This window comes from Haliotis asinina, chromosome 10 (genome assembly GCF_037392515.1).
Source record: "Haliotis asinina isolate JCU_RB_2024 chromosome 10, JCU_Hal_asi_v2, whole genome shotgun sequence".
Classification (NCBI taxonomy): Eukaryota; Metazoa; Mollusca; class Gastropoda; order Lepetellida; family Haliotidae; genus Haliotis; species Haliotis asinina.
In genome coordinates, this window is record NC_090289.1 from 30,003,815 (window position 1) to 30,030,891 (window position 27,077).

General features: G+C 38.2%; 2 protein-coding genes across 2 annotated transcripts; one reads left to right on the forward strand and one right to left on the reverse strand.

The window, feature by feature from the left end:
• Positions 1-488: 488 nt before the first annotated feature.
• LOC137297702 (phosphopantothenate--cysteine ligase-like) lies at positions 489-10,468 on the reverse strand. Its single transcript, XM_067829626.1, has 7 exons — positions 10,247-10,468; positions 9,018-9,115; positions 8,332-8,456; positions 5,808-6,022; positions 4,603-4,725; positions 4,272-4,337; positions 489-3,403 (listed from the first exon to the last, which is right to left on the reverse strand). The coding sequence occupies exons 1-7, from the start codon at positions 10,382-10,384 to the stop codon at positions 3,233-3,235; spliced, it is 936 nt and encodes a 311-aa protein (XP_067685727.1). The 5' UTR covers positions 10,385-10,468; the 3' UTR covers positions 489-3,232.
• A 1,090-nt stretch (positions 10,469-11,558) lies between these two features.
• On the forward strand, positions 11,559-26,297 carry LOC137298529 (uncharacterized). Its single transcript, XM_067830825.1, has 7 exons — positions 11,559-11,713; positions 17,297-17,510; positions 18,992-19,135; positions 20,012-20,344; positions 21,872-22,159; positions 24,645-24,770; positions 25,415-26,297. The coding sequence occupies exons 1-7, from the start codon at positions 11,588-11,590 to the stop codon at positions 25,657-25,659; spliced, it is 1,476 nt and encodes a 491-aa protein (XP_067686926.1). The 5' UTR covers positions 11,559-11,587; the 3' UTR covers positions 25,660-26,297.
• The last annotated feature ends 780 nt before the right edge of the window (positions 26,298-27,077 follow it).

Here is a 27,077-nt window from a genome sequence, read left to right on the forward strand (position 1 = left end):
GTCATGGTACTGAGTAGTTTTATTTGCTACCTTTGTTATTCCATCTTGTCATTGTGCTATGCAAAGTTGCAACAGTGTTTCAGGTAATTATCTGCTCATGACCCATGAAGATCCAGGAAAGAATTAGTCCTTAGCTACCCATGCTTCTCGTAAGAGTCAACTAACAGGATCAGGTTGTCAGGCTCGCTTACTCGACGTGTTAACATATCCCAATTGCCTAGATTTATGCTCCTGAGGTTGATCACTTGATTGTCTGGTCCACACTTGATTGTTTACAAATGTCCATCATGTAGCCAAGTGCTGCATTAAACAAAAAAAACCACTATTTGCCCTGACATCTTGCGTAACAATGTATATTCCATTTGTTTCGCTTTTTATTCCCTGTCGCGTGTTTAGTGCGAAGCAGGGGATATAGTAGTAGGCTCTGTCTCTCGTGTGTACGATCTTTACCTTCTTTTCAAGGTCACAAGGGAACAGCAAGATATCTCAAGAATTCTCCCAGAATTTTATTCATATTCAGCACCAAGCTTGTTCTATGGAGGTGAATAGCCCAGTCAGTTTGGGTGGCTTTCACATAATTTTCAAGGTCTTGGCAACACGCTGAAGAATTCAGCTTGTTAAGTTGCATGTTAAGCTTGTCAGCAAGATACCTCAAGAACTGTTCTCTGGAGTTTCTTCACATACAACATCAAACTTCATCTAGGGAAGGTGCAGTACATATTGGTGATCTTCACTTAATGTTAAAGATCACGGAGACACTTTGATGATTTCAGCATGTTCACCTGCATGTTATGCTTGTCAACACGATATATCAAGTACTGGTTACTGGATTTTCGTATTCATCACCAAGCTTCATCTTGGGAAGGCGCATTTAACTTCATCTTAAACTACTACCTTCATTTTCATTACTTCATTAGTTTAATTTGATAATTTGCAGGGGTGACAATGCTTGTTAAGGATGGTTTCATTTTCTCCTTTGACCACTTGCTACTAGAACAGCCAGGTAATCAGCAAGTGTGTATAGTGAAATTTCAGTTTCTTACAGGCAACTTACACATCTGCAGTTGTTAGATTTTGTCAGTCAGCAATTCATCAGTCACACTGCCCTTCACTGTGAAGAGTTATGTGCCTTGCTTACACAACAGTCTTAAGCCCGTGGGTTCAAATCCCAGTTTTTTTCCCAAACAGATATGAAACTTGCATTACATCACGATTTCCTCCAATATTGTTCAAACTGTTCAACAAAAAACCATCATTCCAGTGCTCCACAAAACACAATGATTACATCACCAAGTAAATATACACCCAATCCACAATTTCATTGAATTTATTGATCACAAACTGTTTAACAGAATGAGTTTATGTTGATTACATACATATCTACCACTGAAATAAATAGTGTTAAACATGAACTGCTATGTTCACAACAATATGCAGAATGGAAGGAATGCATATGACAAATTATCAGCAACAGGTATTCACTAGTAACGGTGAAGATTTGGATTAAAATTGGTCTTCAGCAGCCCATGCTTGGCATATGAGCTGATTTATGGGACTGGGTGAACAGACTTGCTGATCTGGTTGACATGTCATGGTATCAATAGATCAATGTTCATGGTGACTAGCTTGTCTGGTCCAGACAAGACTGTTTATAGACTGCAGCCATTTAGCTGGAGCACAGCTTAGAGTGGCGTAAAGCAATGAACACCAGGGCCCATTTGCACAAAGCGATTGTATCTCTACCATAGTCATAACTCTGATTGTAAGGTAATTGCAGGGTCATCCGCCTCTTACACAAATAGTTGTAAGTTACAAATGAAACCTACAATAGCCAACTTCCTCAGTAAATCACTATAAATGTATGGCATGGGGTGGTGATAAATTTTATGGAGAAGCATGTTCGATGTGAATACCACAAATTTATGTACAAAGTAAGTGACCCCCTGCATGTCATGTACAAAATCAATGAAACCTCCCCTTCTCATACAAAATGTCATTCATGTTGAGACAAATAGATATGTACCACTACCTTTAAGTGTGATAGTCGAAGTGATAAAGTATCACAAAATGAAAAATTCAAGCAAGATTATTGTATTTCTTGGTTGGGAAGATAAATATTTTTCAGAAATATGTGATTTTCATTTGGTTCTTTCCATCTTACAACTAATACATAGTATGCTGGAAAAAGTAACTTTGAAAGACCACAGCTACTGACCACTCTCAACATCTCCAACAACAATTTTCGATCAGTCTTTGACCAATGTAATGCTCAACTCTAGGAGTCAGCATAAAGGGTGAAAACTCAGGGGCATACATAGATGTATTTCCATTTCTAAACAACATATTGCTAATTTGTTTATGAATGTGAATATGTCACATCACAATATTCAGGCTGTTAATAATGAATACTTGAAAATCTTCATGTATCTCTCAATATAAGGGCATAAACATTGGAATTGAGATTTTGCATTGTCTGATGGAAGTGCTGCCACACAGCCTAAGTCCTCTATTAGACATGTCAGCATATAATTTTGAGTCAAGCTTCTTTCGTGCCTTGTCTGAGATGGAAGTGACAGGACTGAAACTCTCACCCAAGATCAGCAGAAATCTGCTTGCCTCTGCTGACTTATTACTGATTTTATATTGGTCAGTCAAAGATCGCTAAATGTTGTTCTGACATTACCTGAAATGGATAATCATTTTTTATCAGAGGAATAACTAAGATCTGATTTTAGACGAGATTAGCAAAGATTTGACATGTGACTGATTTCACTACATTCCTTAACCCAGGTGCTTTTACCAGCCTTTTAAACATACCAAGATTTCATAAATAACTATTGAAGAAAAAAGTGGAACATTTTGAATACAGACAGACAAAACATCCTTAAGACCACTGACCGTTCTTGTGATCATGTGAAACAAATCTGGTCACACAGGAACTACTGTGCAGATACTAATCTGACTTGATGACAGAACTTATTCATAGCATGTCCTCTAATCCACAAAGTGTAATGATCAGCCTCAAAATGTGAAGAGCGGACAAGAGAGTGATAATTGGTCAATAACTGTTCAATCTGTGAATTATGATGCCCCAGCCTTTCCACAAAATGCTGAATCTGAACATTGGCTATGAATAATCCTGAGAATACTACCATGAAAAAGTCACAAGATAAGCTAGCTTTCATTCATGTGCTCCCTTCAACATGTTCATCTTTAAGAATATCACATTTCATCAGCTTTCGATAAAATGTTTATGTCGAGCAATTAGTTGCTTCACAATTTCTTCCTCTATCTCCAGTCCCTTGTCAGAATCTTCCTTTGAAAGTAAGATTGGTTTTTCTGTTTCCTTGGTAACAAGTACAACTTCGTACTTCCTTGTGTCAAGAAGATTTGCTATCACAACCTGAAAATGAAATTCCATTACATTTATATTGTGATCTGGTACATCCACCATTCTGACATTCAGTTAAAAGGGAAAAATTAAACATTGCACTGGAATTATTTCAGCCTTAAAGCAATAAATTTTGTGATCTCATATACCCAACTTTGTTAACTGACATATATTGAGTTCATGACACTGGCCAGCTATTCTCGAAACATTCGTAGCCCTACAAACTTAAGCCTATCTTAACTTTTGGCTACGATCAACGTTAAGAATTTTTTTAGCAACTGTTTACTTGCAGTTGTGAATAACTGCATGTATATCACTCACATGAGATCATCATTGATCAATTCAAAAGGTTAGCTAATGCAACCTTCTACTGGGGTTTGTTAGCATGGTGACGTAACGAATAATACTCAGTTTACTTACTTTACTTAGACTCCTGTACTACGAGGAAGAGAGTTTTTATAGAATTCAATTTCTTTATGATGAGGATGCCCTTACTCTTTCAACAGGTGAATGAATGGTATGAGGCAGAGGCCATATATATGTACATGTGAGAACAACAATAGTAATGACAACAAAATTGAATTTCTTTATTATGAGGAACACAATGATTCAGAGTATGTCATTACTCCTTATACAGGTGAATGAATGATATGAGGCAGGAGGCATATATGTAAGTACATGAAAGAGCAACAATAGTAACGAGACAACAAAGGTGCAGGCTGAACAATGGAAACCATTGATGTGTGCTTGGAAGCCAGCACATAATAAAGACGCTGACATCCATAAAAACACTCTTCCTTATGTGTGTCATTTTGAAATGCCATTCAAGGGCCGGATACCTGTACTGTGTCTGAGAAGGGTATTCAGCTTAACCACTTACCTGATGCTGGTATTTGTCTAAAGCTGAGAGGGCCTTTTTAATCAGGATATTTCTGTCTGTTTCAAGCTGAAAGGTCATATTAGACGCATGATGTAACCCACAAGAAATATGGTATATATTCTAGATGTTTTTTCCAAGGTATACCAATGGTTTCAATGGAGATGACCAATACCGTTGTTTCCAAAAGTTATTACATGTATCCAAATAAAATCCATCACATGAACACTAGGTATGAATATTATATCACACCATCAAGATAAAGCCCTAAAAAGGTGGAGGCCATTCCTTACTCTGAAGTGGAGTTAATGGCCAGATAGTGCATATTTTGTACCTTGAAAGACACGACAAAGGCATCTGGTGCCCACTCCTTGACGAGCGGTTTCAACATCTTGGGCACCAGCTGCAGCGAGAGTTGCAGCGGCTTGTCGGTGGATGACTGGATCTTGTGTTCAGGCTGAAAATGTAAAAGTCTCTCACTTCAAATAGGAGATGAATATCCTGTATTTTACTTAACAAAATGCTATTAATACACAATGCCATTTAGAAAGTGGTCTACCACAACATATATTTGGGATTACACTTTCTTAGTAATCTACAGATTCTAGCATTCTTATTGGTGGAAACTGCGATGGCTGAGTTGGCTAGTGGGCTGACTTTGTGTTCTGGTGATTAGGTGCCTGACTCTGAGGTTCTGGGTTCAAATGCTGGATGGAACTCAACCTAGAATCTGTACTTTACAACGAAAGTATAATCCCAAATATAACCTGTGTACCAAATGATGTCTGTAGACTGAGTTTACCCCAGATTCCAAACTATGAGACATGACATTATAAGCCACTAAGGACACAAAGAAAATAGACAATATGTATTTGTGTAAATGTAAATAATAACAAATATTTGTAATAAATTTATATAGCACCTTCTCCCATCATCTTGTCAAATCCAGTCACAACAAATTTGTGTGCGAGTATGGTTTTATGCTGCTTTGAGCAATATTTCACCAATATCACTGCAGGGACGCCAGAAATGGGCTTCACATGTTATATTCAGGTGGGGAATCAATCCCAGGTCTTCAGTGTGACAAGCGATAATTTAACAGGAAAGGGACGATCTAAGAAACAGGTTTTGTACAATGAAATTCTAGTAAGGGCAAACTGGATGAACAATGTTTTCATTCAGGTGACGCGGTACCTGCTTCACAACTATACAAGAATCTCCATCGCAACATCACATCACCTGAGTAAAGTAGTTGTTTATCCAAAACGTTTGTCCTTATCTGACTCTCAAACTTCTAAACATGCCACTGAAAACAGATAATTTTGTTGATTGTGCATCTCTGTAATCTAGCATCTTGTCCTGAGGCATGAAGTGAAACATAATGGCAATTCTGTGTCACTTAGGGAGCAACAATTTTGAGAAATGGGTTTTAGTAAGATACAATGTCAAAGAGCACTGTGTCTTTTCATGTTTGGCCATGTGGGAGTCACATTTTGGAAGATTTCAAAAAGAAAGGATTTAGATACAATGTGGACGTACCATTTCATGTTTGGGGATGTAGAAGTCGGACACAGCTGCAGCAAGGTAGAGAAGGGCCTTGCTGTGGATGGCGTTGAGGATTTGTGCAGAAGCTCGGAGGAGGTGCAGATACTCTGCCAGGGATGTGAAGTCGATGCTCAACAACAGATCCTTTGCCTTCACCCCCTCATACTGTTGTAGGATTGACTTCAGGGATGATGTGTGGTCATGCTTCACTGGCAGTTCAAAGACACAATAACTCATTATGGCCATGCCTTCTTACTCCTGGGTTAGTAAGATTGTTTTTCTGCCCGTAATGTCATGGAGATGATAAAACTTTATGGATGATCAACTTCTGTATATTCACAATAGTGACATTTTGGTACGGCTTCTCATATACTGTTTACAAACTAAAGATCACATATGATGAATGGAAATTACCAATGGTTTATAAATGCAAATTAATAGAAGGGAGATAACTCTAAATTGTTTTTCTTGACGTTGACCCAATACACGTCCTTCAGACTCTTAAAATTAACAATGAGGTGTTGGGTAAGATAAATATGTTGTTCACTGGTCGCTCCGGGCCCATGGGTTGATGTTCCTTCGATGTTTGCTTATGTTTCACTCACCCTTTGGGCTCAGGGAACATAAACAACAAACATCAACAAACATCAACCAATGTCTACTTCGTGACCGGTGTCTAAGGCATACATGCTTTGGTTCAAATTGGCAGAAAAGCAGAGAGGCTAAAAGTTTGTAGGACTTGGCAATGATCTGGCCTTGTAACAAAATTGTCCCCTAACTGAATTGGGACTCACTCATTCATTAACTTGTTTGTCTGATCCAGGCATCAATGTTTGGACCAGGCAATCCAATGACTGATATCATAAGCAGTGAACCTCACAGGTAAAGAGACATGCACGCCAAGTGCCCTTCCAATCCATTTTGTCACCCCTTATGACTATCATATGCTGCAGTGATACTTTTATAACTCAATAAGTCCCTCAAAGATTTCTTGTGTAAACGGGCAGTTAGATAAAGACATCAGGTCTTTAACTGATGTACCCTCTCTGTTAGTATGTTCCTAATGATGAGACTGAAGGAGAGAGAGTATGATTTTACACCACTTTCACCAAGATTCCAGCAATATCATGACAGGGTACACCAGAAATGGGCTTCACACATTGCACCCATAGTCTTCAGAGCATATGAAACTCCTAAAAAAGCCAGATTGCCCACAGGGCTGATAACTAAAAATTGTTGCCAGCCTTGTTAACATGTAACTAGCCCTGTATTAAAAATAGGAAATTGAGATATGGTGTTGAAGTAAGGTAATTATTGAATTACTTGTAGTAGGTAAACTTAAACATGTGCAAAAGCAAATTTAATAAAACCATAACTTAGTGGTCACTGTTGATTTAATTAGGGTCACTGCCACCTAAATCAGAAAAGAATGACATTATTCATTGGCTGAAAGCATTCTCTAGACCAGTCACAGTTAGTGTTAGATAAATGGGTTGGTTGATCTGTGGAAGTTACAGTTTGATTGATCATGAAATATACAAACATCATCTAGCTACTACAGCTGGAAATTATTTTCGAAATATTTCCTGTAGTCAATGACATGGTCAATTATATGCCCTTGGAAAATGTATTGGCCCAAAGGTCCAACTATACAATTCAGTTGTAAGCCCGCCATGTAACTATCAAAGCAGTGGGCTTCGGGGGAACGCTATTTCATACACTGGTCTTTGGCATGACAGGCGAACACTTTAACCACTAGGCTACCCTACATCCCCTTATGTTCCTCATGAGACTGGAGGATGACATTAAAACTGACATACTAGGTCACTGAAAAAATGTACAACGCAGGACTACACCCAACCCCACAGTGGCAGTTCAACTATATGGGACAGCAATTTTCCACAAATGTGCAGATTTTGAGATTCATCTAAATCTGAGGAGAAAATATTTAGAGAGGTGAGGTCCGGCTTATCAACATCAAGTACTAACATCTGTGTCTCTTGGGTTATCAGATTGCAGAATTTCACTGTAACTTCTTTAGAGACTATAGTTGCTGCCCCCTGACTCCCATCTGATTTTCAGCTGATATCACTTTCATGTGTCGCCATCCTTGAGCTATTTAACCACCAAATCTTCAGATTACAAGTGTCAGACCCATGAGGATCTGGTTCAGAAATAATTTTTAGAACCATGCTTGTTGTAAGAGGTGACTAACAGGACCGGGTGGTCAAGCTCACTGACTTGTTTGACACATCATCGTATCACAACTGCTTAGATCAACATTTATGATACACTTCTTTATCTGACCCAGACTTGATTTTATACAGACTGCCACCTATAGCTGGAACATTGCAGTTTCTGTCTTTCAACAACAAACAGCACCATACCTAACCACTACCCTAAACCCACACTCACAGTTTAAGCATTAACCCTCATATCCCATTTTATGTGTCACTCAGTTTACATGTGTGGATCTGGACCTCTTCTTCAGATAATGTCTGTATGGAAGTGAGAGTACCAGTTACTGAATCTCCTTTGACCTCCAACATATCCATCAGACGACGTTGAAGATGACGAGAATATGGCTCTAGGGACCTCAGTCGATACAAAAATATAACCGCATACCCATGCTGCAGGAAATATCTGGGTCAAGGTCAAGGTCAAGGATTGTCAAACAACTTGTCTGTACCAAAAGACATTCTGACATAACATTGGTTTACATTTCATACTCTCAAGTAAATAAATTCAGCAAATTCATTTTACATTAATAAGAGGTGATTAATGGGATCGAGTGGACAAGCTCCTGTCCCAGGCATGATATTTACAGACTCCCACCATAAAGCTTCAGTATTGCTGAGTGTGATGTTATATGAACAATAAACAGGCATTTACAGGAGAGTATGTTAATTTTCTTGTACAATTTATTGAAATACTTGTTTCACTGAGCTGTTCAAAAATGGTTCACCATGGTGTGAATCAGCATTCAATATTAACCATAAAAGTCAAATTTTCTTGTAATGACTCTAATACTAAATGTCAGAATTTAATTACAAGAAATTTATGAAATGCCAAGAGGTACATCCAGGATCTTCATAAAGATGTGCACACACATGCCAAATCAAGAACTGAGAACACATGATGAACTGGCACATCTGGGACAACATCCCTCCTGCGTTACCAACGACATCCTTAACACTGAATGGCAAAGGATATTCTGCAGATGCGGAGCCCCGGGTACCAATACTGAAGTTGTCGATGAAGCGCACTGTTCTGCTCTCAAGGGGCACTGTGGTTCCTCCTGACTGCGGAAATGAAGAAGGGATGAATTCAACAAGATGGTGGATGAGTGAACACATCAAATCAACTCTCATCATGTACATTTAAAGTAAATAGTTACATGTCGGCTCATATTCAGACTCATTGCCTGCCCACGGTGCTACATACAGTACTACATCCAGTCATAGGACACTATCATACTTTCTAATACATGTACTTTTTCAGCTCCCTGGGGGTCATGCAGACATGCTACCTGCTATGAGCAATAAACTGAACGCTCACATTGCCCATTGTACATTCACCTGGGTGAAAGTACCTGTGAAGGTCCCGGGTAGAATAGGCCTTCAGCAATCCATGTTCGTCGTAAGAGAAGACTAATGGGATCGGGTGGTCAGGCTCCCTGAAACATGTCAGCGGTTCCCAATTGCGCAAGTCGATGCTCATGTTGTTGATCACTGGATTGTCTGGTCAAGACTCAATTTTTCACCAACCACCGCCATATAGCTGGAATATTGCTGAGTGCGGCGTAAAACTAAACTCTCTCACTGGGCCCAAGCCTAGGTGCCTCCACAAGGGATCTAACATATGCCTTAAGTGTCACTGCCAGACACCTTACCACTGTACTTCTGCACTCCACTAGGTCAAGGGAGCAAAAATTACAAATACTGTAGCATGAAAGCCATTTTATGGTTCAAGATACTGAATATTAACTCATAGTTATCATTCACTCTGGGTTTTGCTGGTTTTCTTTGCGCATTCAATGTGTGTGTTCCTGTGCAACCAGTTTAGTGTAAAACAGTTTATGAGAAACAATGTACATTGACCATCATAACAAACACTTGGAAAAAGTGGAACTTTCTGGAGGTTTACGAACCGTGATTTTACGAATGCTTCAACCAATACCACCACAATCAGATCAGATTTATGTCCCTTTAGATTATGTAGACAATCCAAAGTTCATTCACGGTTAGATATGTTTTCTGCCCAAATAGGCGACTGTAAATAGAACATGTAAACTGAACCAGTCTCCAAAACGATATTTATCCAACAGCTTCGAACATTAATTATACTCACAGACATGACGATACTTTGATTCATAATTCGTATCATCAATTCCTTTCAAATACGGAAGTGACTAATAGTGGATAGATACTCACAGATACAAGGACCACTCTGTTTCCGATCGCACGGTGTTTTGATACAAATTCCTTCATCAGCTCATATTTTTCACTGAACCTTTCCGGCACAGCCGTTTGTGCGAAGAAATCATCTTTATTTGCTGATGTCGCGCTCATGATTCTTCTTTTGCATCAACTCTGTCCTTGCAAACTTTCAACACCGTATGGGCACAGACAATACTGCGAGCGAGTCCGCAATCTCGTAGCAAAGAGACAGTGAAAATGTAAAACACGAACACCGCGATGAAATATGATTGCCCGTGTTAAATACAAATGGTGTTGCAACAGCTTGTGCAAATTAATATTGATCATTCAGATATATATTCATAGCTATCTTAAAATATCGTTTAACTCAAAGGTTAATAAATAGACTCAATACTGTAGATGTTACTAGATATATTGCTTGAAAACAGAGAACTTTTTTTTATTGAATCAGAAATATAATAATGTTAATATTAGAAAGAACTAATTATCCTTAATAATAATATTAAGACGCAAAATTCAATATGTAAATAGGTGAAAATGATCAAGAGATAGGTCAATAAATACATGAACAGTGGATTCAACGCAATGGAACATGCGTCGACGTTACAGGCCCATGGAGTGATAGAAGCTTGCACGTGTTACAATGTATATGAAATATATAATATCTTTATCAACTGATCCACGTCAGCATATAACAAGGAACTAATTATTCGATATTGAAACACGTGTTGCTTGGGAATTATTAGTAGTGCACAGTCATATATAAGAATAAAATTGATTCAAACCTGTGTTTTCTGCGTGCGTCTGGGTGTGAGATGTGTATGGGTGGGATGGGGGTAACACAGGGATGTCATACAGCAGGGTCGGTTTAGGTCTGTGTACACGTACTGTGTACACATATCATTGTTTAGAGCCCACTCGCTAATAGTTATAACATTTTTTTATTACTCGTTCTGATCACTGGCCATCATCAGGGGCCTTGTTACCACTATGAAAAAGAGTCCGGGCTTACAAATTCCTGCCGCTAACACGTCATCAATACTATCAAAATATAAAGGTTTGAAACGTATTAGGCTTACACACAAAAAATTGTTTGCTACGACCCTGAGTATAATGCATGAGGATGTGTGCAAGTTTATGCGTATCTACAATTGTGTGATAAACATTACAGGGAATAGAGGAACAAGCACTTTGACCACTTCCTATCAGTAAAGTGAGAAGCGCGAGTCTGTCCTGCAGCCGCTCACAATACATTCCACTTTGCAATGCGTTGAGTAGACACCCCAGGTTCTCCCTATAAGTCGTGACCAGCGTAACAGCGCATACATCGGAACGATGTCAGAGGAAATCAATCTTGCTTCAAACGATTTCCAGTCCATCGAAGGGCTTAACGAAGAACTTGCTGCGAAGGCAAAAGAACAGAATTCAACCGGTGATGATGATAAAACACAAAATGACAGGGTAAGATTGTTCGTTTTTGAGTTACAATAGAAGATAATATTCTGGAGTAAAACTTTTCTAGTTCGATAACCAAGACACAAGAAATGGGCTTCACACATTGTAACAAAGTTCGGAATCGAACCTGGGTCTTCAGCGTGGCGAGCGAACACCTTAACTACTAGGCTGCTCCACTGCCCCGCTAAGGAGATCGAATGAACAAAGATCAGTTCCATTAGGCAACTGCTACAGTCAAACCTACTCAATTTCTCCCTTTGTCGTGTCTGTTGCTGTGATATAGTCGGATTTATGCGAATATCCTCCATGTATTCTCTCACTTGTCGTATTGCACATGCCATTTACATTCAAACCGTTACACCCTCGATTATCCGTCGAAACAAATTCCGTTGGAGATGAAAGGCAAAATGGACAGTTATGTGATGGATTACATGGTATTGCCAGTATATCAGTAAATCGCAATACGCTTTTCAAAGATACTTATCGCAATATTGTTCTGAGAACCAGTACATTGGATAAAGAACATACATGTATATGGAATTTTTGTGAATATCTCAGTGGTTTAAGTTAAAATCTACACACACTTTCATTCAAAACGCATGTTTTCCTTCCTTTTTCACTGACAAAACCGCATACTGTAAAACAATATACACGTACTGCATGAGAAGGAATATAGAATCAATTACTATGCTACCTCATTTTGAGATTAATGTTATCAGAACCAAAATAACTGCATGTTTAGAGAAAATATAATTGAAATGTACGATTAATGCTAGTCACTATCAAACAATTAAGGTCCCTGTATATCAAAACACAGTAGAAGCTGTCATAACCGGCACTCATTTGGGACTGAATAAACAATCCAGTTTAGACAATGTGCCGGATTGTAGAGCTGATGATAAATGTACAAGTCATGGATGGGACTGTGATTTAATGCCGGTGTTGGCAACTTGCCGGATTGAACAGATACCGGTTTTGACAGCTTCCACTGTACGTATTAGCAGCCAAGAAGTCGAACAACATATCAAAAAGTTAGCAAGTAATAAATCACCAGGACCTGATGGAGTTTCACATAATACTTTAAAACTAAAAGTACTATTTTACAGTCATTTTCAACCAGATATTTGACAGTGGTGTATTTCCTACTGCTTGGAATGGTTCATGACCGGGAAGGTTAAAATCGTAACGCTTCTCGGTTCAATGAGCGTAGACTTCGCGGTACTTCCAATGCAATTTTATGGCTGAATGAACACAGCGCGCCCCATTCGGAGGCTCTCCGAAGAAAAGAGAACAGGATTAACCTGGGCGCTCCGTAATTTGGGCACATATGGAAATGGCAAGTAAAGTAAATCCGATTTTATGTACATAGATGAGACGTAAATAAACATTTCATTGATTCATATAAAAAAAATAAATAAAGTTATTTACACGTCGTCATTATCCATGGTATCACATTTACTGTCTTTGAGTTTAAGAAGTTCGGACACGTGGTCTGTGTAGGTGATGCCCCGATGACGTTGTTTACAATATTGTCCACCAGGGGTTAGAGTCCGGAATCAATGTTCATGTAACGCCTTTTCCTGAGCAGGTAGTTGCCACTTGCCTTACCACTGTTTTAACTTCTTCCTCTTCCTTCCTCCTCGAGTTCACTCAATGATTTTTGTTTTTGTTTTGTTTTGTTCTCGTTTTTTTTTGTTTGCTTTATTTTCTTGGGGTTTTTTTTCAAAACAATATGACAATGTTTTGAAAATATATCTCTTAAATCATGAAGCTTCCTCCAATGTTTTTCAAAACAGGAGAAGAAACCACTCAAATAAAGTTCAAAACAAGCGAAGAAGATCATAATAATGTTTTGAAAAGATATCGCTCTACTCTCGACATGGTTTATGCTTCCCGGCACCGCATCTTTAGCTTTGTCGGTACTCCCCTAACTAGCTCTCCTGGGAAAACCGAAATTTACGTTTTAGCCTTCCTGAGACTTCTGAAAAATAGATTTTAGCCTTCCCGGTACGACACCCTTGGAATAGAAGCATTATTTGCTTCTGTTTTTTTTTTTTAAATCTGGATATAAGAATGATGTTAACAACTACAGAGGAATTTCATTGGTTGATAACATGTGTAAAATATTTACATCTATATTAAACCAGATACTCAAGACTTTCTGTAAGGACAATACAATTTTGGATGAGCAGTAAGCAGGTTTCAGATCAAATTACAGAGGAATTTCATTGGTTGATAACATGTGTAAAATATTTACATCTATATTAAACCAGATACTCATGACTTTCTGTAAGGACAATACAATTTTGGATGAGCAGTAAGCAGGTTTCAGATCAAATTACAGAGGAATTTCATTGATTGATAACATGTGTAAAATATTTACATCTATATTAAACCAGATACTCAAGACTTTCTGTAAGGACAATACAATTTTGGATGAGCAGTAAGCAGGTTTCAGATCAAATTACAGAGGAATTTCATTGATTGATAACATGTGTAAAATATTTACATCTATATTAAACCAGATACTCAAGACTTTCTGTAAGGACAATACAATTTTGGATGAGCAGTAAGCAGGTTTCAGATCAAATTACAGAGGAATTTCATTGATTGATAACATGTGTAAAATATTTACATCTATATTAAACCAGATACTCAAGACTTTCTGTAAGGACAATACAATTTTGGATGAGCAGTAAGCAGGTTTCAGATCAAATTACAGAGGAATTTCATTGGTTGATAACATGTGTAAAATATTTACATCTATATTAAACCAGATACTCAAGACTTTCTGTAAGGACAATACAATTTTGGATGAGCAGTAAGCAGGTTTCAGATCAAATTACAGAGGAATTTCATTGATTGATAACATGTGTAAAATATTTACATCTATATTAAACCAGATACTCAAGACTTTCTGTAAGGACAATACAATTTTGGATGAGCAGTAAGCAGGTTTCAGATCAAATTACAGAGGAATTTCATTGGTTGATAACATGTGTAAAATATTTACATCTATATTAAACCAGATACTCAAGACTTTCTGTAAGGACAATACAATTTTGGATGAGCAGTAAGCAGGTTTCAGATCAAATTACAGAGGAATTTCATTGGTTGATAACATGTGTAAAATATTTACATCTATATTAAACCAGATACTCAAGACTTTCTGTAAGGACAATACAATTTTGGATGAGCAGTAAGCAGGTTTCAGATCAAATTACAGAGGAATTTCATTGGTTGATAACATGTGTAAAATATTTACATCTATATTAAACCAGATACTCAAGACTTTCTGTAAGGACAATACAATTTTGGATGAGCAGTAAGCAGGTTTCAGATCAAATTACAGAGGAATTTCATTGATTGATAACATGTGTAAAATATTTACATCTATATTAAACCAGATACTCAAGACTTTCTGTAAGGACAATACAATTTTGGATGAGCAGTAAGTAGGTTTCAGATCAAATTACAGAGGAATTTCATTGATTGATAACATGTGTAAAATATTTACATCTATATTAAACCAGATACTCAAGACTTTCTGTAAGGACAATACAATTTTGGATGAGCAGTAAGCAGGTTTCAGATCAAATTACAGAGGAATTTCATTGGTTGATAACATGTGTAAAATATTTACATCTATATTAAACCAGATACTCAAGACTTTCTGTAAGGACAATACAATTTTGGATGAGCAGTAAGCAGGTTTCAGATCAAATTACAGAGGAATTTCATTGGTTGATAACATGTGTAAAATATTTACATCTATATTAAACCAGATACTCAAGACTTTCTGTAAGGACAATACAATTTTGGATGAGCAGTAAGCAGGTTTCAGATCAAATTACAGAGGAATTTCATTGGTTGATAACATGTGTAAAATATTTACATCTATATTAAACCAGATACTCAAGACTTTCTGTAAGGACAATACAATTTTGGATGAGCAGTAAGCAGGTTTCAGATCAAATTACAGAGGAATTTCATTGGTTGATAACATGTGTAAAATATTTACATCTATATTAAACCAGATACTCAAGACTTTCTGTAAGGACAATACAATTTTGGATGAGCAGTAAGCAGGTTTCAGATCAAATTATTCAACTATTGACAGTATATTTAGTCTAAAGCAATGATACAGAAATACATCGGAAAAAGGAAAGGGAGGTTTTACTGCCTTTTTGTGAACTTTTCAAACGCATTTGACACTGTAAGACATGATATTCTATTACAAAGTTTGAAAGATATTGGAATTAATGGAACATGTTATAATATACTCTCATTTGTGTATTCAAGCCCGTGTGCCTGTGTGAGAGGTTCAAAAGGATTGAGAGACTATATCAAGTGTAATATTGACACCAGCCAAGGTTGTATTTTGAGTCCTCAGCTATTTAAAATTATCATATTCACCAATAAGCTATTAAAACAACTGGAAGATGTTGGAGGAGAACGTGTTTTAAGGTGATTTTAAAAACGTTTTTGCTATAATGTTTGCAGATGATGTAGCATCTGTAGCGTATTCAGCCATTCAACTCCGAAAGAAAATAGATGCTCTGAAATTATTTTGCTTAGAAACGGGACTGAAAGTGAACTTGAAGAAAAAAAGTCATGCTTTTTAGAAATGGTGGACCCTTAAGAAGCTATGAAAAGTGGACATGTAATGGTGAAAACATTGAAGTTGTACCTTTCTACAGATATTTAGGCATTATGTTTACACCCAAACTGATATGGACATAGGCTTAATGTTTTAGCCTCCCAGAGCGCTACAGCTATGATTTCTATACATAGATAACAGAGGACACTTGGTGATATTTCTTGTAGGGACCTGTTCAAGATTTTCGATAGTTACTCCTGTCCTATGCTATGGCTCCGAAATCTGGGGATATAATTACTGCAAATTAATTGATGATGTCCACGTAAAATGTGCAAATCTCTGCTCAAAGTGTCCAAAATAGACTTGTAATGTGATGATGGCAGAGCTCCACTGCAGCTTACATATATGACAAGAGTTGTCAGGTACTGGTGTAGGATGATACAAACTTCAGTCTTTTTATACAAAGCACAACAATTAAGGTAAAATAACATAAAACATATTTATGTCACGCTTTTGTACTTTATACAAATACTAGTATGTTCACTGCGCAGGGATATTTTATAACCCTAAATCTCTCTGTATTTTGGGCAAAAAGGCACTATACTGAAAAAAATCTGACTGTCTGTCTGTCTGTCTGTCTGTCTGTCTGTCTAAAATACATATCGCATTATATTGCAATACAATTCTTTTGGGAAAATACACAGCACAAGTTATGTGTATGATTCGTTGATGATCAGTGGTTGGCAAAAGGATAAGCATGTCCTGACTTATCGGTATCACATAATTTGCATAAAAGCGCGTTTGTTGGCGACCCTGCAATGCACTTGATATACCGCACACAACATTCCAAAGTCGAATCCTGACCATCCGATTCCCGTTAGTCGAAAGGTGCATGGCGACATGTGAACACATCTTGACCAACCGATCCCCTTTTAAGTTGTCGTATGAATGACGTCATACAGACTTATAGCATTTTTTATTCTTTTCAGCTTACGTTGGCGAATGCAGCAGTGGACAAGGGCAAGAAAATCATTGTGTTTCTTGTTCCCATATTTGCCAGCGTTATAGTGAACATCATAGCAGGGTTCTTCTACATATCTTTCCTGTTCGTCGTCCAGATCGTCGTAAGCAGAGCCTTCGACGAGGATGGAGATATGGTCGCTAAAGTACAAAACACATTCAGGTTGTTTTCAGCCCTGGCTGGTATGTTGTATATTTATTCCGTCAAAATGTATGCTGTTTCGTTCTCAGTGAGATGAGTCAGCGAGTTCAGTTTTACGTCGCACCCCGCAATGTTAAATATCACTATATGGCGGCGGTCAGTTTATAATCGAGTCTGGACCAGACAATCCAGTGTTCAACATCATGAGCATCGATCTGCACAACTGTGAACCTTATTACACGGTGATGCGTCATTTGTATTCGTAAATTCATATGGTAAACTTGTGTGTCGTTATAAACTGGGCGTCAGTGTCTTTTGTCAAGTTAGGAACTGCACCGTCAGTAAAAGAGTCACAAAAACCCTTTTCACTATTTGTTGAAGGTATTCGATTGTCATTAACAAAATAGTATATAGGATGAAAGAACTGTATTTTGTTGTCATCGTATCGCATAGTGATTATCACTGACCTGTTTGGTCCCGACTCGATTTGTTTACAAACAAGAAACAAACAATATCAATCAATATATTTATTTATTACCCTACTTAAGAATCTCAGTCCTGTAGCACAAATACAGTGGGCAACTGATCATTTAGTAGAATGTTTAGAATTTGTTTCTTTCTGTATGTAGTAGACATTTTCTAAATGTACTTTACTTAAATTGGTCAAAAGGGATATGGATTTGTAGATGTCAGGGTATACACAGTAGCAGGTCCTCAGTTACATTCAAATTACATATATTACATATCCTCGTGCAGCTGCAATACTGTTGAGACAAATATATACATGTATATTCGATATGTAGTCACAATTGTACAATAGCCTCTGTTTTATCAGATGCTTCTTATTGATATGGAAAAGGTTTTGTCTCTTCTGTTTTGTGTTCTGGTTTTGTCTCTTTTGTCTCTTCTATTTTCCGGTCTAAGTACACTTAGGCTTAGTATTGTTCGTTACACTGTCATACTGACACAGTCTAGGCTCAGTGCATATTGTTCGTTACTCATATTGACTCTATATAGGCTCACTATTATATTTTCTCTGTCATGTTGACTCTATATAGGCTCCGTATTATTCGTTACAATATCATATTGACTCTATACAGGCTCAGTATTATTCGTTACATTGCCATACAGACTCTACATAAGATCAGTATTATTTTTTAATTTGTCATATTGACTCTACACAGGCTCAGTATTATTCGTTTTGCTGTCATACTGACTCTATACAGGCTCAGTATTATTCGTTTCGCTGTCATACTGACTCAGTATGACAGTGTAACGAATAATACTGAGCCTAACTAGCCTGGGGCCCCTTTCACAAAACTCTCGTAAGCCTAAGGTCTCGTAACTTTTCTCGTAGCATTCGTACCTCCTATACTGTAACATAGGAAGTAGGAATGCTACGAGAAAAGTTACGAGACCTTAGGCTTACGAGAGTTTTGTGAAACGGGGCCCTGGACTGTTGTTGTAATGAAAACCAGTTTGCTTTAACCAGCCTTTGGTAGACGCCTGTTGTGTATTTCAGCTGCCTCCTGTGCGCCACTCATGATCAGATACGGCTTCCGGAAGGTGGCCCTTGGCGGAAGTGTTCTACTCATCTTTTCCTGTATCTCGTCGTCATTGACAACCACCGCTGACATTCTGGCTATACCGTACGGGTTTATGGGGGGTATGTACTATTGTTGATCATGACAACAAGTCGGTAATTTGCTGTATTGCTCGGATAATAAAACAGATAACAACGAGAAAAATATTCGGCGCTGCCGTGGCAACACATGTTTCCGATTAAGCGTTGTTTCAGGACAACAGTCATAAACGTATCGCCAACATAGAAACATGTGTATATATACTGAGAGAAACAAACAAGGGAACGCTACATCATGACAGTGTTCCTTTAGTTGTTTGTCATATTTTCTCTGCTACAGCGCGAAAACTGGAAAATATTAAGGGAACAATTGAATTTTCCCGTGATCCTTTATTGTTCCTCTCAGTATATTTGGCACCAGAGGCAATGTTTCATTTAACAATAAAGATTTAGATCATACAAATTCAAAGGTATATCTAGTTTTAGTTCGTAACAAGGGGACTGTGAAGGTCCCGCGGTAGAATAAGCCTTCAGCAACCCATGCTTGCCATTAAAGGCGACTATGCTTGTCGTAAGAGGTGACTAACGGGATCGGGTGGTCAAGTTCGCTGACTTGGTTCACACCTGTCATCAGTTCCCACTTGCGCAGATCGATGCTCATGCTGTTGATCACTGGACTGCCTGGTCCAGACTCGAATATTTACAGACCGCCGCCATATGGCTGGAATATTAGTGAGCGTGGCATAAAACTAAACTTACTCACTTACTCACTCATAACAAGGGTTGATCCTTGTACATACAAAATTTGAGTAATTATACAGCACGAGGCTTGGACCAAATACGTATAAAAGCAATTCGATGAATCCGTCAGTTTGGTTACGATCGTGTTCATTATAAACGTAGCACAATATTATCTCTGAGTGATTATATTCACTTCCTTTCATACGAAATATTTGCAAGGTATTGCTTTGGGTCTTCTTCGAACCACTGGAGTCGTGGCTACCATCGACTACCTCAACACACGCCCTGCTCTCGCACTCTTCATCAGCTACATGAGCTTTATTATTGGGAACATCATCGGCATCATTGTCATCATCTTCGACTTGATTCAGTATCTGGGCAGTAGACGGAACTGGTCTAACGTTATGAGAGTATTCGAGATAACGGCTGTGACAGGACTTCTTGCCGGAAGTTTTCTGCAGAAGAACTCACAGACTCAACAGAATGTGCCAAAGGTTTTCAAACACCCACCGTTCTATTTCCTCATATGGATTAGAATTGCCGCGTCTATTGGTAAGTTTTAAAGAACAGTGCTTTTCAAACGAGTTTTCCTCTAGATACTGTTGATGGTATTAGTCTGTTTTTCACGATTCTTTGTGAAAGGGGTATTACATTTGTCTGGAACATCACTTGAAACAATATCGGTTGACATTACAAGTTCTGTAAGTGTTTCATGATACGCCCATCTTACCATTCTGTAAGGTGATTCATAGATTCAATTCATAGACACATAGGGGTGGTGAGATAGCCTTGATGCAAAGGCGTTCGCTCGTCACGCCGAACACTCGGGTTCGATTCCCCACATGTCAACAGTGTACGAAGCCCATTTCTGGTGTCCCTCGCCGTGATATTGCTGGAATATTGCTAAAAGCGGCGTAAAACTAAACTCACTCACTTACTCATAGACACATGATTTATGACATAACCGGTATCGTTCAATAGTCTCTGTCAGTGAATTTGTCTGTATTTCATGTAATTATTACGTGCTTCTAACGGTAAGATGTCTTTACAAACAGACGTTATGTGAACATTGTCACATCTACCTTCTAGTAGTACAAGGATCTTTAAATATTATATTCAACAATACACACTGCCATTTAGAAAGTGGTCAAAATATGACATTTGTTGTAGATAGGATTACACTTTCTCAGTAATATTCAGGTTGTAGCGATCTAACCACGCAGCCACCGCAAAAAAATGGAGCTTTGACAACTGGTAGCCTCGACTTTATACGACTCCTGACTCTGAGAGTGTGGGTTCGACTCCCGGTTTGACTCGACCACAAAACCTTTATTTTACCGAGAACGTATAATGCCCAATATCCTTCATATCAAAAGTTCGCAGGGTCTTAACTTTCTTTAAAGAAGAAGCTACAGATAATATAATGTTTCCGTTTCGGGCTTTTAGGCAGCGAGCAACAGTAGAAACTGTTGTTTCCAGTGATAATTGATCTGGGTATAGAGTGTAACAGCGAGAGTGAATATTGCGAAAGTGATTTACGTCTGTGCGTTGTAAAGATAGTAAACCAAAATATATACCACATGACTCTATAAACAATTCATTTAAAACATGAAATGACTGCTTTTTCAGAAGTGTTGTCTTCCGGGACAAGTTCTCATCTATGTATACAATGTTTCGCACGAACGCAACAATATCTTTTTTTAAACAATAACAGTCTCTGCTCCCCTATTTATTGAAGTTAACTCAACCTGCCTTCCGTGCCATTTGACCCCCAGGGCCATGCATGAGTAGAGTAGCTACAGGTCAAGCGGAACAAGCTGTATATGCACTCAGTAAATAAACTCCAAAACAGCATGTCAAGTCTCTATTTTCTTGGAAGAGTATATATCCAAGACATACAGTGAACGTTTTAAGTGAGTCTCAAAAGGAAGTATATTTTATGTTTATCATATGAATCAGAAGTTTATTTCTGGTGTGATATATTTAATGCAGGTGGAGGATTACTGATGTAATGTATATAATTCAGGTGTTCCATAACAAATTGAAACAGCACTTATGGATCCCTTTTCATAAATACAGGACTGTCCATTCTCATACCGTCGGCCCAGACCATTCCTTCTGAGAGAGGCTTCAACACAAGCTTGGCAAGTACAATTTTGTACTTTGTCCTGTTTGGCACTCAGCTGATTGTCCTGATCGTTCTGCTGATAATCCGGAAATTCCAGAGGGAAAATCTTCAAAAGACGGCTCTCCTAACAATGGGAATCCTGGTGCTAGTTATCGGCCTTGGAACCATGGTTCACCAGGTGGCGTTTGTTAACGTTTGGGTAGTAGGAGTTTTTACCTTGGTGCTGGGCACTGTCATTGGTATGTATTGTTTCATTTGATTACAATTATGTATATGTTTGAAAGTAGATTTGGGTTTAGGTTGCTAATCTGATGGCTTCGGTAATAAATAGAGCATTATATTCGTGCCTAAATATCGGTGTACCGCATTTCCTTAAATAAGGGCCGGGTCTCAAATAAGCGTTGTCCCCCCATTAGTTTCACATGCGATTAGTTACTCAGTTTGAAAATGCCAGTTGTTATACAGATTTGAACAATACCCACGGCCTTATTAATCGCTTCAATATTGATGGTTTGAAGGATTAGCATCCAAGCCAACTCACGTCATACAATGCGAAACTCTTATTCCACTGAGCGTGAGTAAAAATGAATTTCCCACAGAATCAGCTAAAACAACTTGGTATAGAATTTGACATCGATTTACATAATATGATAGAACTGAATTTTAACAAAATGTTTAAGAAAATTGGAAAAGAAATGGCAGTGTCGATGAACACCCCTGAGTGGAAATGTATTTATGTGACTACTATTTCCCAAACTTAACCACTTGTTCAATAAATATTCCTAGACCCTTAAAAAACAGAAGAAGATTTTCAAAAGAAGTGTTATCAATTCATTTGGAAGGGTAAAAGTAATAAAATCCAAAGAACTTTTACGCAATTACCACCTAAATATACTTAGAATAAAAAGTTTTGTGTCACTCAGTATATTTTGCCAGTATCTGTTGTCTTTCAGAAGAAAAAACAACCATCATTATTGTGTTAAGTAATTTTCAGTTTAAAAACAGAATCATTATTGAAATTATCTTTTACCTTAAACAGGATGTTTGCACTTCAGGAAAACAGGCATTTTGTTTTCCTCAAATATGTTACCTTCTTTTGGTGAGTGAAAATCAGAAATGACGTCATATATGGTCACCTAATTGACATATTTGACAAGTGAAACCTAAATTTAATAGAGTTGATTAATCAAGATAGAAATAGGTTTTTTGCTTGAAAAAGCAAAACCCTCGTATCTTTAACAATATTTCGTCTAACTGAAAAAAGACAAAATGATTTTGATATCCCTAAATCAGTTATTAGATGCGCCCTCTCTAAATATGGATTGCCTTCCCAAATATTTTAGCCACAGCATCACACCTTAGTTTTGAAACAGGCTGGTGATTAACTTTTTACTCCCAGTATATTTTGGTAACAGTGTTCCTAATGTAAAAGAGTTATTGCAGCACAAAATCCTGAGTTTGATTAGGAGAGCGATCTTTAGCAATGTCATCTGGACAAAGATTGTTTCAGAACAAATCAAAGATTTTAATGGCTTTTGTTTAGCAAATCCCATTTATATTACTGAGAAAATTACTCTTCATATTAAAATATAATATGTTTTGGAAGTAGGTACTCTCCTCATAGTCAAATACTTGTACTGCTGAAGAGATAATGTCACAGTCTATTTGGTACAGCAATGCTATTAGAATAGGGAGTGAAACTGCTGCTATACAGGAATGGCATAAAAAGGGTTAACATATTTTAGAGGCATGATCGATGATGATGGAAAATATATGATTATAAATCTGTGTATAAAAATATAATATCCTAACAAAATTTAACACACGAGTCAGTTGCATGAAATAAGTGTCATCTTTTTAAACAACACCAACCTTTATGTTGAACCCAAGTTTAGACTCACACTGCCTTATAACATGGTGAAAACCAACATGACTATTCAGCTGTTACGAGTTATATATATATTTTTTTTATGTTGTCTTATTCTCAGAGTCGGTATGGTTCGTCCCATTTTGATAGACATGTTATTCTAGAGCTTATGGTCCTTTGTCTTATTTTTCATACACAAGTATGGGTCATTCCATTCTAAACGTTCAAGGTGAAAGGACGGAGATTCGCTGTGCTATCATCTGTAAAGTTTTTTGTATAAGGGTGTGGAACAAATGGTAGGTGGAACTAATGGTAGGTGGAACTAATGGGAGGATACCCTTATAAGCGCCACGCCCCTAGTAAGCGCCAGTATAGCAGCTTACAAACCAGTTAAGGTAATGACACCCAGTAGGGGGCAGGGCCTCAAATAAGAGCCGGATCTGGAAGTCTTTTGTTAGAAGAAATATGGTAACGTCATATGGACACCCGTGTCATAAACGTGCCATGAGCACTCATATAGCATCACCTGGTTAAAGCGTCAGCTCGTCACGCCGAAAACCCGGGTTCGATTCCCTACATGGGTACAGTCATATGTGAAGTCCATGTGTTCCATGATACGCCCATTCTGCCATTCTGTAAGGTAATTAAATTCATAGACAAACGCTCGTCACACCGAACACCCGGGTTCGATTCCCTACATGCAAGCAATGTACGAAGCCCATTTCCCGCCGTGATATTGCAGGAACATTGCTAAAAGCGGCGTAAAACCGTACTCACTTATATGCAATGTATCTGTATCTCATTCGCTGATATGTTGGCACCTTACAGATTTGTGATTTGTAATTTTCAAATTACAGCATTCTCTCAAGTAATAATGCCTTTAGCATTAGTCCACGCCACGGGAAGAAGCAATTTGAAACTCTCCTTACCAATACTGGGCTGTTTTGAAGAGGTGGGAGGACTCGTAGGTGGTTCTAGCATGGGTATGTTGCACTGCTGGATCTCGTGTTAAACCTTGTTTACCCGTGAAGATCAGGGTAGAACAGGTCTTCATCAAACCATGCTTGTCATAAAAGGCGACTATGCTTGTCGTAAGAGGCGAGTAACGGGATCGGGTGGTCAGGCTCGCTGGCTTGGTTCACACGTCATCGGTTCCCAATGGCACAGATTGATGCTCATGTTGTCAATCACCGGATTACCTGGTCCAGACTCGATTATTTACAGACCGCCGCCATATAGCTGGAATATTGCGGAGTGCGACGTAAACCTAACTCACTCACTCATCTCGTAAATCCGCAGATCACAGGATTGTGTGCTAATTGTGGAGTTACACAACAAACACCAAACGACACTGTAAGGTATTTCAAAATACTAAATACTATCACCAGCTGAAAGCGGACGTTTGAATTCATTCTGTGATGCATGTCCAGGTCCTCCCGGCAACCTATGCTTGTCGTTCAGGTCCCCTACGTGTTAAGAGTATATGTTCGGTAATAATGCCTCGTTCAAGAGAAAACGCACACATACTGATTTTCAGTTACCCATTGTCATATAGGTTTTTAATAAGGTAATGCCATATAATTTCACTGTCATGTCTGTTATGCATTGTTTGCTCTTGCCATTTCAGCTAAAATCTTGAAAGAAACGTCCTCAGTGAATGGAGCCTTGTATTTTGCTGGCGTGTCCCTGATTATTGCCGGAGTTGGAGCCATCATTGCATGGGTGTTAATAAAACGTTGGCCACCTCTCAGTGACGAACCTGTAGCCCAGGCTTTTGTGATGGGCGGGGACATCGCCGAGGACATCGCCGACAACACCGGTGACGACCTTGGCGACGACCTCGGCAGTGGAGACACAACTGGGGCCCAATAATCATCTGTTGCATGAGTCGATTGATATATACTCCAAGAAAATTAGGGGAACTCCATTTCTTAACTTACGATTTAGATAACTGGGACATATATCATTGTCAATGTTGATATGATGATAATGTTTTGTGAGTGCATCTCCACTTGCACTTCATTGTACAGCAATCGTTCTTGAAAGATGATTGATGTATGTGGTCAAATTTGCACGTGTATGATTTTCAGTTTTAAACCAAAAATGCTAGAAACGAACTACAAAAACTGTGTGATGCAAGATGAATGTCAAAATTAATGGTGTAAGTGACTGATCGACATTCTTGAAAACCGTCAAAATCAAGAATGACACTCCGTGCACGTGTATGAGGCTACGGCGTTGTGCACATGCATCCCATGCTTTGTGTAAATGGAGGAGTTTTCATGCGATTTCTATCCTTGAACAGTTTTTTAACGCTTATATATATACTTCTTATCCCAACTATTCCTTACATTTTAAGAGTATATATAGACTGCTTGAATATCTATGTCGGACATCTATGATGAACTGCTAATTGATACAGGCGTTACAAATGCCTTTTGAAGATAGTTACAAGAGTATTTAGTATAGATGATGATGATGATGATGATGATAAATCTATGACAGTATTAGTGATGTTGAGGGTATTATGATGGCGTTGATTGTGATGATCACGGCTCTGACGATGAATGAGTGTATTTGGGTGTATGTTATGTTGTTCACTGGTCACGAGGAGACAGGGAACAAACAAACATCGAAGGAACATAAGTCCGTGGACCCCGAGGGACCAGTGAACAACTTATATTGTCGCTTTTTGGCTGACTGAGAAAGTATTGCTCAATGCGCTACAATGTGACATAGCGACAGGCCCAAGGGAGTTTACATGGGTTGAATGATCCGAAAATGAGTGACGAAAGCATTGGTCACCAACAGTATGTCTTGCATAGGACAGCTACATGTCAGCAGGAGAGTATGACTCAATCGATCCCCTTTCAACTCTGTAAACCCAGTCACAACGGCGGAGATGTGAAAATGTCAGTAGGTAGCCATAGCTACTGTATTCAGATAACAAGAGAACGATTGCCGTCTAACCCGGCAGTTTATGCTTGAAGGCATGCATAATGGGCGTACATATCGATTTCAATGTTGTGTTTGTGGCACTCTTCACTTTCCTCAAGCAAAACCATTTCCATCTTGAACCTTGATCTTAAACAAACTTGTTGGACAAATCAGACTACACGACTATGATTCATGTGTATATATAAATAACAGGTTCAAATACTCAATTAATACTTAAATGTCATTTAAAATATTACGACGGTTCTCTTGCCTTTCAGTGTAATTTTCAAAATCTGAATTTGCATGTACTGTTATGAAACCGGTATTGCTTTCATATGCAATTTACCTGAAAA

Coding starts and splice junctions, on each gene's coding strand:
- LOC137298529 (XM_067830825.1), top strand. CDS start 11,588: ATGTCAGAGGAAATCAATCTTGCTTCAAACGATTTCCAGTCCATCGAA. Junction 17,511..18,991: donor GTTGTTTTCAGCCCTGGCTG/GTATGTTGTATA, acceptor TGTGTATTTCAG/CTGCCTCCTGTGCGCCACTC. Junction 22,160..24,644: donor GGTGCTGGGCACTGTCATTG/GTATGTATTGTT, acceptor TTCAAATTACAG/CATTCTCTCAAGTAATAATG.
- LOC137297702 (XM_067829626.1), bottom strand. CDS start 10,384: ATGAGCGCGACATCAGCAAATAAAGATGATTTCTTCGCACAAACGGCT. Junction 9,116..10,246: donor ACAGAGTGGTCCTTGTATCT/GTGAGTATCTAT, acceptor TCATTTCCGCAG/TCAGGAGGAACCACAGTGCC. Junction 3,404..4,271: donor TAGACAAATACCAGCATCAG/GTAAGTGGTTAA, acceptor TTTCATTTTCAG/GTTGTGATAGCAAATCTTCT.